This window comes from Chiloscyllium plagiosum, chromosome 22 (genome assembly GCF_004010195.1).
Source record: "Chiloscyllium plagiosum isolate BGI_BamShark_2017 chromosome 22, ASM401019v2, whole genome shotgun sequence".
Taxonomy (NCBI): domain Eukaryota; kingdom Metazoa; phylum Chordata; class Chondrichthyes; order Orectolobiformes; family Hemiscylliidae; genus Chiloscyllium; species Chiloscyllium plagiosum.
The window spans coordinates 6,604,755-6,618,138 of record NC_057731.1 but is presented as its reverse complement, the minus strand read 5'-3'; the positions used below and the strand labels follow the sequence as shown (position 1 = coordinate 6,618,138).

General features: G+C 44.7%; 1 protein-coding gene across 8 annotated transcripts in view; it reads right to left on the bottom strand.

The window, feature by feature from the left end:
- Positions 1–13,384, bottom strand: part of ank3b (ankyrin 3b) — a 737,210-nt gene that overhangs the window by 89,358 nt on the left and 634,468 nt on the right. For all 8 annotated transcript variants that reach the window (XM_043712330.1, XM_043712329.1, XM_043712328.1 and 5 more), the window contains 3 exons: positions 13,167–13,273; positions 4,063–4,287; positions 1,271–1,425 (listed from right to left, as the gene is read on the bottom strand). In XM_043712330.1, coding sequence (XP_043568265.1) covers positions 1,271–1,425; positions 4,063–4,287; positions 13,167–13,273 — 487 coding nt within the window. The remainder of the gene's footprint in view (positions 1–1,270; positions 1,426–4,062; positions 4,288–13,166; positions 13,274–13,384) is intronic.

The window sequence follows — 13,384 nt, the reverse complement described above, 5'->3', positions numbered from 1 at the left end:
GGAGTTGGGAGGTCATGTTGCGGCTGTACAGGACATTGGTTAGGCCAGTTGGAATATTGCGTGCAATTCTGGTATCCTTCCTATCGAAAAGATGTTGTGAAACTTGAAAGGGTTCAGAAAAGATTTACAAGGATGTTGCCAGGGCTGGAGGATTTGAGCTGCAGGGAGAGGCTGAACAGGATGGGGCTGTTTTCCCTGGAGCGTCAGATGCTGAGGGGTGACCTTATAGAGGTTTACAAAATTATGAGGGGCATGGATAGAATAAATAGACAAAGTCTTTTCCTTGGGATGGGGAGTCCGGAACAAAAGGGCATAGGTTTTGGATGAGAGGGGAAAGATACAAAAAAGACCTAAGGGGCAACTTTTTCATGCAAAGGGTGGTATGTGTGTAGAATGAGCTGCCAGAGGAAGTGGTGGAGGCTGGTACGATTGCAACATTTAAAAGGCATTTGGATGGGTATATGAATAGGAAGGGTTTGGAGGGATATGGGCTGGGTGCTGGCAGGTGGGACAAGATTGGGTTGGGATATCTGGTCGGCATAGATGAGTTGGACCGAAGGGTCTGTTTCCGCCCTGTACATCTCAATGACTCCAAGTGAGGGTGAGAATTGCAGAGGCACTGGTATTCCGTGGATTCAGGGGTCGTGCCAGAGGATTAGAGAACTGGAAAGCTTTGCCCTTGTTTAAAAAAATAAGCTGCAAAGACCAGCCCAGCAATTACAGACCAGTCAGTTTAACTTCTCATTTCAACAACTCACCTCAAAGGTGACATCTCAAACAGTGCAGCACTCACTCGCTTGTGCACTAAGCTGCCAATCTGCACTATCAATTCAAGTATGGACAGGACATATTCACTTCACACTCAGAGGCTAGTGTGCTGCTGCTTAGCCAAAATCCGGCATGGAGCTGAGAACTGCTCCCAGGAAAATGAGAAGGAAAATCTCAGGAGGGAAGAGGGGTAATGTTGCTAGATGTAATCAAGGCAGATCTGTTATAAGTGCCAGTGGAACTCCTACCTTGTCAACGTACTCAGGTATAGAAATAAGCAGTAAATAAACCCTCTCCCAGTATTCAGACTCGCATTTCGTGGGTCTCTGTCACATTTTCTTTGTAAAAACTATACACAAGATAGTAACTCCAAAAAGCTTCGGGCTGTTGTTCAACAGACATGAGACAATAAAGTGATGGTCCTCTGAAAGGCTTGTGACAAAGGATATCACAGGGTATCAGCTGGTGGGGACTGAATGACCTGCCAAAAATGGATGCTCACCTTCATCCATGCCATTCAATATCTCATTGAGCTCCTGTTCTTTACAGTCATATTGGTGCTCCTTCCAGACTTCTCCATTTTCACTTCGCAGCACGATAAGCTCCCTTTCTTTGTCCCGCATTGACCCAAAATGTGGGATCTCCACAATCACTGGGCTAGAAAGAAAACAGACTCTTTTGTCTTATCCATATTCGGCAGACCAGTGCAACCTCCATCTAATTTTCTTTAAAAATCTTATTTTGGGAAATAAATTCAACTTCTTTTCTAAACCAGGGATTGCAGTTTGAACCCCTCCCATTTGTAAATTTGGTCATTTTAACCCTTTGAGAATTGGGATAGCAAACTGGAAACTTCATGTTTCTTTTTTGATTCTTGAACTTTTCTTTGGAAAGAATGTTGCTCTCTCTGTATATTTAAAGATCGTAGAAGTCACAAAGGGAAAAGTTTCACGTTTTACTTGAGCGACCGCACTCAAAGGGTTACATACAGAAGTGAAATTCAAATCTTTAAAAGCACCATGATGTCTTAGTTACAAACCCCCTCATAAGCAACATTAAGACAGCTTGCTTTTCGGTTGCCTATATAGGCTGTATTGTTCACTTAAAATCAAAATGAACAAAACCATTGCCAATGAAGAAAGGAGGAAGTTGCTGTAAGATGAAACATTTCAGTGACTATGGAACTTACGCATTTCCACGGTTTTGTTTTGTTGGTCCACCAAAGGACGTCAAGCATTTGAGTGAAACTTAACAATAATTTTCAAGTGGGCTTTTAAAGAGGCTTCATTGTATCAAAAGTGTTGTAGCACTGACATTTTTATACTTTAACAATTGACAATACAGTGCAAGATGCCCCCATTTGCAATGACCCACTCCAGACCCCATTCCCCCACCAATCCCTCTTTTGGCCAGAATATTGGGAATGAAGAAATGTCTCCGGTTATTCACATTTCTAACATTCGACTTCATAATATTCAACATTGGACATACACAGAAAACCATTTGTGCAAATGTGTGGAAAAGCATATGGGATTACTGAAGGATGCAATGGACATTCAAGACTCAGTTGGGTTCCACCTTGGAAATACAGCCTCATTCGGCACCGAAACTCTTACACTGTCCCGTTTATAAAAATAAAACACTTTGGCAGATCGATCATATCCTGTGTGTAGTGCAGCAAGACATCCAGAATGGAAACATGGATATAGAGAACGTACCAAACCTTTGAAAATGTATCAAGATAATTGGGAATGGACCAAATTGTTGCATAAAATGTTTAAAACCTACGTTTTGCAAGGCAGAAGTGCTCAGGACCACCTTACGTTCTTGAGTAGTTGTATGACACCAAATTTCTGACAATCTTAAGCAGACGTACTTCAGAGACCCTCACATTTTGAGGCAATCCAGAACGAAAACCAATTTCAATGTTAATTTTAAGAAGGTGTGAAGCATGCAGTCCCAAACTAACTATGTAGGCCTGTTCCAGCACTTTACAAGATGTACCACATGCTTATTCTCCCGAAACTAATGAACACAGGGGTCCTTTTGCACTGACCCATTGTAAAGGTAATGAAAACCAACAAATTTCTGCCACAGGATGACTGGACGTCTCATTATCTCTGCACCTCTTTCCAAAATCACGTTGCCCCTTGTGCATGGGGGCAAACATTCTAGTTGTCATTTCCGCTGATACCTTCTCTATACCAGTAATGAATGTGAACAGCCCTCACAGTTTACTGAATGCATTTGATGTGGCCGAGAGAGATTTGAAGAGGTGACATACAGGAGTAAAGCGGTCATGAAGGCAGGATGCTTGCAGTGAATAGAAAAACATGCCTAGCGTCAAGCTTAAAAACAACATAGCTCTGATAGATCAAGCCACTATGATTATCTTTCCGGTGACAGAACTGAAAGTTGCTCTTTCCAAAATGAAAAGAAAGTAGCAGAAAAGAAATACATGGGGAATGACTAAAATAAAAACCAAAGAAAATTCAAAACAAAATTAAAATCTGCTGTGACAGTTTGTATCTTTTTTTAAGAAACATCCTACCCAATAAATTTTGTTCCTCGTGGCCCCAGCTGCAGGATTCGGCTAACCAAGCTCTCGCCCTCGGTGAGAGGGGGAGGGTTGGTAGGAAGGTGCAGTTTACTGAAAAAAAAACATCCATGCAGCAGTAAAGGGAAACAAAAAAGTGGAGTAAAAAAACAATGAAGAAACTGTCATTCCCAACAGTATCCAGAATTTAAATGGAGCATTCGCAAGACTTCACACTAACAGAATGAGCAAAGAAATTTCACCCGGTTCTGCGGAGTATTGACAGCCAAAATCACAGTGGGCTGTTTGGAGGGTTCCTCAACTTTGGGTGTTTGCCAATGATCAAACAAAGATGTCCAATTTTAGTTCCCGTTTGGTAGAATATTATGGTATTCCATTCGGCCACCGTTAAGCCTTTTCACGAATTTCCTCCTCTAAGTTGCTAAATTTAAAAAGGAATTTTTAAAAAACAAAACTGGCACACAATATTTCATAAGCTCCGTGCGTTTACAGGGGGCTATAGACCTTCTTGTTCCTCTGACCTTTGACGCTCTCCTCACGTTCAAACCAAAAGCTACCGTTGGGAGGATTGGTCAGCTTTCACCTGCAAAATACACACACACACACGCACGCGTGCACACACACGTGCGCGCACACACACACACACACACACACACACACACACACAGAAAAGCAATAAGAAAAGAACAGAAGATGAGGCTTCTGCGGTGGTCAGGAAGAGTGAGGCGGCGACTTACCCCAAGAACTGGGCACCCGATGGTCCAACTTCAACCAGCCGACTGGCCAATCCTTCGCCCTCCACCATGGGGGGCGGGCTGGCCAGTTTGTGTCTCTTCACCAGGCGGCAAGTGATGCGTGTGGGTGCGGTACACTTGCGGGGCGGGATGACAATGCGCATTCCGTTGTGACGGCTACCTCGCATGGATCCGCCGCGGGCATCCACCATGAAACTGACCAGAAACCTGTGAGGGAGGGACGGACAGACAAACGAGAAGAAATAAATCGGTGAGAGTGAGTCACTCTGAATCGCAGGAAGACAGCTCCTGCACGAAGGCAAAGGGAGAATGGGAAAAGCTGGGCCCCATGTGAAGCACACTACCATCACATTTGCCAGGAATATGTTTTGCAACCACACTGTCTAAATGTTTGTTCCACAAAGCTAACCAATTTCGAAAACAACAAATTGCTGGAAAAACTCAGCAGGTCTGCAGGTTTGGAGCGGCATGGTGGCTCAGTGGTTAGCACTGCTGTCTCAGTGCCAGGATTCGATTCCTGCTTGGGTTTCCTCTGGGTGCTCCGGTTTCCTCCCACAGTCCAAAGCTGTGCAGTTTGGGTGGATTGGCCATGGGAAATTGCCCATGGTGTTCAGGGATGCGTAGGTTAGGTGCATTAGTTGGGGTAAGTGTAGAGCAATACGGCAAGGGAATAGGGCTGGGTGGGATACTCTTCGGAGGGTCAGGTTGGACTTGTTTGGCCGAATGGCCCGTTTCCACACTGTAGGGATTCTATGAGGTCTGGCAGTTTCTGCAGATACAAACCAGAGAGTTAATATTTTTCGAGTCCCATGACCCAACTTTCGACCCTTCTTCACTCTGTTCCACACAGTTAACTCGGATTTCTCTCCAAAGATGCCACGAGACCTGCTGAGTTTTTTTTTCCAGCAATTTCTGTTCTTGTTTGATTTCCAGTGTCTGCAGTTCGTTCATGTTTTATTTTTGACAATTTCCACTTGCCGAGGGAGAACCTGAAAATGGATAATATTTGCAGCACTTTGTGGTCGAAGCAAAAAAGGAAGTGGGCCTATGAGGGCAAGCACAGGCACTGATGGACTGAATGGCTATGCCACACAACACTGCTAATATTACCATAAAACAAACCTTTCAGTAGAATCTGAGTTTGATTTATTGCTGTCACATGTACAGGGGGCCAGTGAATAGTGTTGTTTTCTGCGCTCTATAGCAGATCATACCATTACAAGTGCATCAGGGTAACATAACACAGTGCAGAATACAGTAATACAGCTGCACACAGAGAGAGAGAGATCAGAATTAACATTTGACAGGTCTGTTTAAAAGTCTGATAACAGCTGGGAAGAAGCTGTTCTTGAATCGGTTCGGATGTGTATACAAACTTTTATATCTGGGTCTGGGACATGAAATAAAAAGGGAGAGAGGCAGAGGGAGTTGAGCAAAGAAATTCAAGAGAGATTCAGACACAGTTGCAATGATTTTATGAGCACCATTGTGAACACAGCCTATTTTGAATCAGTTACTTTAAAAGTTACAATTATTTGCTGATGTCTTGTGAACATTTCTATTACCCACAGCTTTTCTTTCTATTAGCTTTTCACTGGGCACAAAACCCCCATCAAACTGTTACAAGATAAAAGAGGAGAGCAACCAAAGAAGTCGCGAGAACGTTACAGAATGGGTAAGTAACTGGCCAGCGGACATGAGAAACTATTCTCAAATATCCTCATTGCCAGACACCAAGATCGATAGGAGAGCTGGTTTGACCTGTTAAACACAGATTACTTTGAAGCCATCTGGGATTAAGGTTGAGCTAATCTCTTTGGGTCTGAGCTGAATCATGCGGTCAGACTGGCTCCAAAGTTCAACTATACTCGGTGTGGAACTGGGATGAGAGATCGTCTGGATGGAGTTGAGCAGATTGGTTACAGAGCACTAACTGGAAGATTGGCTGGCAACAGGGAGATGAGTCTCTTCAAACAGAAAGAGTCTGCTAAATGGAAGCCTGAAACTTCACTCTCTGCAGAAATCGCTGGAGCGAAAGCTGGGCCTTCATCATGTGGAGTTATCATGTGAAAAGTACAGCCTTTATCTAAACCTTTAATCTCTTGAGTTGTGCAACAGTCCTTTCTCTCCTATCTTAAAATAATGCACTGAATCCTGTGCCTTGCTTGTCTTTCTTTAATTTTATGTGCTCTCTTTTTATTACCTATGTTAACATAATGTGAATAGCACTGGGTTAGTCACCTGGGCTAATGTTCATGACACATAGCAAAGTGTGAAACTTGACTTCAATAAAGTATCAATCTAAAATTTAAAGAACTACCTTAATAGCGACCATGTCAATTATAAAAATCCATCAGGTTTGCATCATGGCTTTTAAAAATGAGGTCTACCATCCTTACCCACTCTGGGCTATCGCAACTCCAGAGCTGCAGCAAGTGGTTGGCAATTAACTGCTGAAATACTGGACCAGCCAGCAACACCCATCTCCCATGCAGAAATAATAAAGGACATCACTGCACTACCCCAGTACAAGGTGGGGTCGGATCACCAGTCATAGCGCACTTGTGGACATTACTCCCAGCTTGGGAAAAGGGGCAAGTTAGACTGGTGTGCTGCCGCTTTCTCTTAAATGAGTGAGGGATAGAGTCAGGCTCAGAGGTTTACAATCTAGCATCACCACAAAACAAGCAGCACCGTGATGGGGAGTGGGGCTCGCAGGGTAGTCCCAGCATACAGCAGGCCAAATGGCCTCTTTCTGCAAAGTTACATTCGACATTCAATGGACTTCCCACCTGTAATTTTTGCTGATGTGATACAGGTGAGCTCAGCGACTATCTTTCACCCTATTCTATAGCTTCTGCATATTGATGTTGCACACTACACAAGAACATAATATTGTCCTACTTGACAACTGTAACTACACTTCAAAATCACTTGATTTGATGCAAAGCACTTTGCCTTGTCACATTGTTGTGTAGGCTGCTATTTAAATGCACCTTTTTTCTTCTTTTTTTTCCCCATGATATCAGAACAGAATTAGGTCATCGGCCCATCGAGTCTGCTGCACCATTCAATCATGACTGAGATGTTTGTCATTCTCACTCTCCTGCCTTCTCTCTGTAACTCTTGATCCCTTACTGATCAAGAACCTATCTATCTCCGTCTTAAATACACTCAGTGATTGGCCTTCACAGTCCTCTGCAGCAATGAGTTTTACAGATTCACCACCTTCTGGCTGAAGAAATTCCTCCTCATCTCAGTTCTGAAGGGTCGTCCCTTCGCTCTGAGACCGTGCCCCTGGGTTCTAGTCGTTCCTACTAGTGGAAGCATCCTCTTCATGTCCACTCTATCCAGGCCTCTCAGTATTCTGCGAGCTTTAATTAGATCTCCTCTCAGCTTTCTAAACTCTGTCAAGTACAGACCCAGAGTTCTCAGCCACTTCTCATATGACAAGCCCTTCATTCCCCCGGGATCATTCTTGTAAACTTCCTCTGAACCTCCTCCAGCACCAGTATATCTTTCCTTAGATATGGGGTCCAAAACTGCTCACAACATTACAATGCAATCTGACCACTGCCTGGGCGGCATGGTGGCACAGTGCTAAGCACTGCTGCCTCACAGAGCCAGAGATCCGGGTTCAATTCCCGCCTCAGGCGACTGACTGTGTGGAGTTTGCACATTCTCCCCGTGTCTGCGTGGGTTTCCTCCAGGTGCTCCGGTTTCCTCCCACAGTCCAAAAATGTGCAGGTTAGGTGAATTGGCCATACTCAATTGCCCATAGTGTTAGGTGAAGGGGTTAATGTAGGGGTATAGGTCTGGGTGGGTTGCTCCTCAGAGGGTCGGTGTGTTGGGCTGAAGGGCCTGTTTCCACAGTGTAGGGAATCTAATCTAATACATCCTCAACATCTCTGCTCTTGTAACCTAGCCCTCTCAAAATGAATGTGAACATTACACTGGCCATATGTACACACGGCATGCTGTGCATGGGCTTAAACTACAGCTTCCTACACACTGGAACATTCCAGACCTGTCACATGTGATGATGAGGTACTCTGGCCTGAAAGATAAAGTGCCTCATGGTGATGGCACTCTCTGCTAAGCTATACTGTAATCGGAGGTTCAATTTGAGCCTTGGATCCTGAAGGGATTACAATCTGCACTGCTCAAATAGATCTGCGAGCTCCCTCTGTTTTGTGCTGCAGCTGCTGGTCGCTGACCCCTAAACTCAATGAACTCCAAAGGACAATGCAAAACTGCAAGGAGCATTGAACAGGAAGGCGCATTGCACCTACACGCCTTCATTTATCTTTACGCAAGAAGGCTGGCATGTCTTTTCTCTCCTTGAGCACTCATCACTGTTAACTTTCTCACCCAGTTTTCAGTCAATTGCCCTGGTCAGTGCCAGCAGGCTGTCTGACCACAGGTGGCTTCACCCTGCCCTCACCACCAACCCCCCCACCCCGGTGGAACTCCAATGTGAGATTGTACATCAGAAACTCAAGAGTCACAGAGTCATCGAGATGTACAGCACGGAAGCAGACCCTTCAGTCCAACCTGTCCATGCCGACCAGATATCCCAACCCAATCTAGTCCCACCTGCCAGCACCTGGCCCATATCCCTCCAAACTTTTCCTCTTCATGTACCCACCCAGATACCTTTTAAATGTTGCAATTGTATCAGCCTCCACCACTTCCTCTGGCAGCTCATTCCATACACGCATCACCCTGTGTGTGAAAAAGTTGCCCCTTAGGTGCCTTTTATATCTTTCCCCTCTCACCTTAAACCTATGCCCTCTAGTTGTGGACTCCCCCATCCCAGGGAAAAGGCTTTACCTTACTCATGCCCCTCATAATTTTGTAAACCTCTATAAGGTCACCCCTCAGCCTCCAACGCCCCAGAGAAAACAGCCTCGGCCTGTTCAGCCTCTCCCTGTAGCTCAAATCCTCCAACCCAGGCAACATCCTTGTAAATCTTTTCTGAACCCTTTCAAGTTTCACAACATCTTTCTGATAGGAAGGAGACCAGAATTGCACGCAATATTCCAACAGTGGCTTAACCAATGTCCTGTATAATCCTCATCAATGATGCTGGCAAAGTGGTAAATCTTGTTTAAAAGACGTTGGTGTAATTCTTGTGGAAAAGGAACATACTGAACTCAAAATGCTAACTCTGTATCCCCTCTGTGCGGAGTTTTCTTCCTATAGTCTATCACAGGATGAAGGTGTTGCTAGCCGTCTCTAATTGGCCTGGAATGGAATGACTTGCTGGGCTATTTTCAGAGCTGTGGGACTGGAGTCACATGTAGACCAGACCAGACCAGGGTGGCAGATTTCCTTCCCTCTTAGACACCAGACAGGTTTTGATGTCACCATCACCAAGGCTCACTTTGTATTCCAGAATTATTCATTAGATTGTGATGGAATTAGACAGGAGCTTGCAGGGGTTGATTGGAGTGGTTTGTTTGCAGGCAAAGGGATCTCTGGCAAGTGGGAGGCCTTTAAAAGTGAGACAGTTAAAGTTCAAGGTCTATATGTTCCTGTGAGGGTGAAGGGCAAGGTTGGCAGGAATAGGGAACCCTGGCTGACAAGAGATATTGAGGCTTTGACCAGAAAAAAAGGGAGGTATGGCTCAGGAACAGGAATCCCTGGAGATATACAGGCAACATAGGAGTTTACTGAAGGAGGAAATCAGGAGGGCAAACAGGGGGCACGGGATAGCCTTGGTCGAGATTAGGTGAATCCAAACAGGTACTTTAAATATATTAAAGGAAAAAGAATAACTAGAGAGGCAATAGGACCCCACAAGAACCAAAAAGGACATGTATGTGTAGAACTGCAGGAGATGGACGAGATTCTCAATGACTATTTCTCCTTTGTGTTTACTGTGGAGAAAGACAAGTGGAAATATTGGACTGAATTGGATCCACAACTGGCTTGCTGGATGGAAGCAGAGGGTAATAGGGAAAGATGCTTGTCAGACTGGAGGCCTGTGACAAGTGGAGTGCCTCAGGGGTCAGTGCTGGACCCATTACTGTTTGTTATCTACATCGACGATTTGGATGAGAATATACAAGGTATGATTAGCAAGTTTGCAGATGACAACAAAATAGGAGGTATCGTGGACAGTGAGGAAGGTTGTCAGAAATTGCAGCAGGACCTTGATCAGCTGGGGAAGAGGGCCGGGAAATGGCAAATGGAGTTTAATATAGATAGAGACATGTGAGGCCTTGCATTTTGGAAAGTCAAGTCAAGGTAGGAGTTTCACGGTGAATGGTAGGGCCTTAACAAGTGCAGTGGAACAGAGGGACCTTGGAGTTCAGGTGCCCGGTTCTCTAAAAGTGGAGTTACAGGTAGACAGAGCAGTGAAGAAGGCTTTTAGCACACTGACCTTCATCAGTCAGGGCACTGAGTATAGACGTTGGGAAGCTATGTTGCAGTTGTGTAGGACCTTGGTGAGGCCGCACTTGGAGTATTGTGTTCGGTTTTGATCACCTTGCTATAGGAAGGATGTTATTAAACTGGGAACAGTGCAGAAGAAATTTACAAGGATGTTGCCTGGACTCAATGGTCTGAGCTAAAGGGAGAGGTTGGACAAGCTAGGACTTTTTTCTTTAGAGCATAGGAGAGTGAGGGGGGACCTTATAGAAATGTATAAGATCATAAGGGGCATGGATAGGGTGCATGCACTCAGTCTTTTTTCCCCAGAGTTCGGGAATTAAGGACTCGAGGGCATCAGTGTAAGTTTAGAGGGGAAAGAATAAAAGGGAGCCTGAGGGACATCTTTGTTACATAGAGGGTGGCACGCATAAAGAATGTGCTGCCGGGGAAGTGATTGAGGCGGGTACATTAACAATATTTAAAAGGCATTTGGACAAATACATGGATGGGAAATGTTTAGAAGGATATGGGCCAAGTGCAGAGAAATGAGGTGAGTGTGGATGGACATTTTGGTCGGCATGGACCAGTTTGTGCTGTAGGACTCTACGACTAAATTCAAACTCAATCAGATGTCATGACAATTTTGAACCAACTGTCCCAGAGCATTATCCAAAGCCTCAGCTTTCCTAATCTGGTGGCATTGGTGCTAATGCCAACATCTCCCATAAATGGTGCCACAAATGCTGAATACTTCCAACACGCTGTGATTTGACAACATGTGAGGCATTACGCCTGAGGAAACTCCCCCTGGTCTTTAATGCACATTGATCACAGGATCTTTTGCAGCAAACTGAGAGGCTGAAGAGACAGATCAGAGCAGCTATTTTATGAGCTACTCCCCTACACAATGAGACCATCAATTTGCAACTCAATTCAATTCTATCACTTTAGACTTCTCGTTTGCAAAAAAAAACAACCAATCTTGGATTTCAAATTCACCACATTTGTCTTTTGAGTTTGAAAATTCTAACATCCCCTGTGTGTAGCAATCTTTCTTAATTTCACTCCAGGAAAATGTGGCAGCAGGTTTTAGACTATGCTCCCGGTCCTAGACTCCTCAACCAGTGGAAATCATGTCTCTCTACCTGGCCTCGCCCCTTTATATCTTCAAAATTTTAATTCAATCACTTTCTAAATTCCATGGAATACAACACTGGGATTATGGAATCTCTCCTTGTAATTTAACCCTTATGAGTCAAGATGTCACTCTATTAAACTAGATTCCACTTCCTCCAAGACCATGATATTGCTTATGGGGTGAGGAGTCCAGACTGCTTACTGTACTATTGGAGTGGCCTAACTAGGGCATTGTATTCTTGAAGAATGCCTTTGACCCTGCTGTTCACTAGTCCCCAGACACAAAGACTAGAAGTTCATTTGCCTTTTTGACTAATCACTGTAACAGTTGACAATGTTTCAATAACCCGTTCGCATGGACACACCCAAGTTTCTACAGGCCCTCACCGTTTACTATTTATGTCCATATAACCTTACACTTGCTGACGTATATGGTCAATAGTGAAACGTATCAAGGCACACCAGGCAGCACATCTTGACAATTAAAAATTCAATATCTTATTTGAAAGACAGCGCCTCCAACAATGTGATGCTCTCTCAACACTGAACTGCAGTGTGATGTACCTGAATGCCTACAGTGGTACTTGGATAAATGATTGCAAGATAGGAGTGGCATGTACTGAGTGAAGTTCAGTGTACTGTCTCCACAACAGTTTCATGCTTTGAATGTGCATGGCTTCATTATCCTTTGGGCTTTACAGTGTCCTACCACAATGTCTTGAGCAGTGAACAGATAAAAGAGAAACTTAAGCAATAAGTGCTCATCTTCCATGGGATTCCCAGGATGTTGTCACAGGAGCCTTGGTGAGTTACTGCAATGCACCTTAGACATGGTACACACTGCTGCCAGTGGAGGGGTGTGGTAGAAGGGGTGACAATTAAGCGGAGGTTGCTCTGCCCAGGATGGTGTCAAGCTTCTTGGGTGTTGTTGGATCTGCTAGGCAAGTGGGGAGTATTCTATCACACTCCTGGCTTGGGGGGTGGGGGAGAATGCAAGGAATATACGAGACATACACTGGTGCCCACAAAACCTGGGGTCCCTGCTATTTACAATGATGGAATGAATGGTCATTCATGGACTCTGGGTACAGAACAGGTTTATAGGGCTGTATGGTTGTTTTGGTGGTCAGAACTAATTGGGTGGACTGAAATTTGAGGTGTGAGGCCAACAGATCGTGTTTACAAAAGCTGCATTGATGTAACGCCACTTCGTTGAAGGCCATGATGTCAACATGAGGAAAAGCTGAGCTTGAGTTTTGTGACATGTCCCATCTTACATCAGGGGTTTCCTTGTTGGAAGCTGCAATGTATTAGGCCAGGGCACAACTGAGTGACATTTGAGCTTTGAGTGACATCCCAAGACAAGTTGTAGGTCAGGCTAACCCAAAGCCGTGGTTTTGCCCATCAGGGCGACTGCCTGAGCATCTAGCAGTGCTGCTACTGTCAGAAAATTCCAGAACTGATGTGAGGAGGAAGGAAGTTGCACCTTGCATTGAATCAGTCGGAAGCTGTATTGATACGAAGACGTGTCATTTTGTCCAACAGGCTGGACTACGTGAACTGCAGCTTACCCGGAGTGAATGGGGCTGGAGACCAGGTTGACATTGTCAAGAGTATCTGCCGTCCAGCTGAACCTCTTCAAAGAGTCACTGTCGTATTCTCGAGAAACCGCCAGGTGCTGCAACCAAAATGTGGAGAGAGAGGAAAACATAGTGAGCTGTTAAAATATCATTCTCAGTCAGAACACAACGGCTCATCTTCCAGAAATGGGGTTTGAAAGCGGAACAAC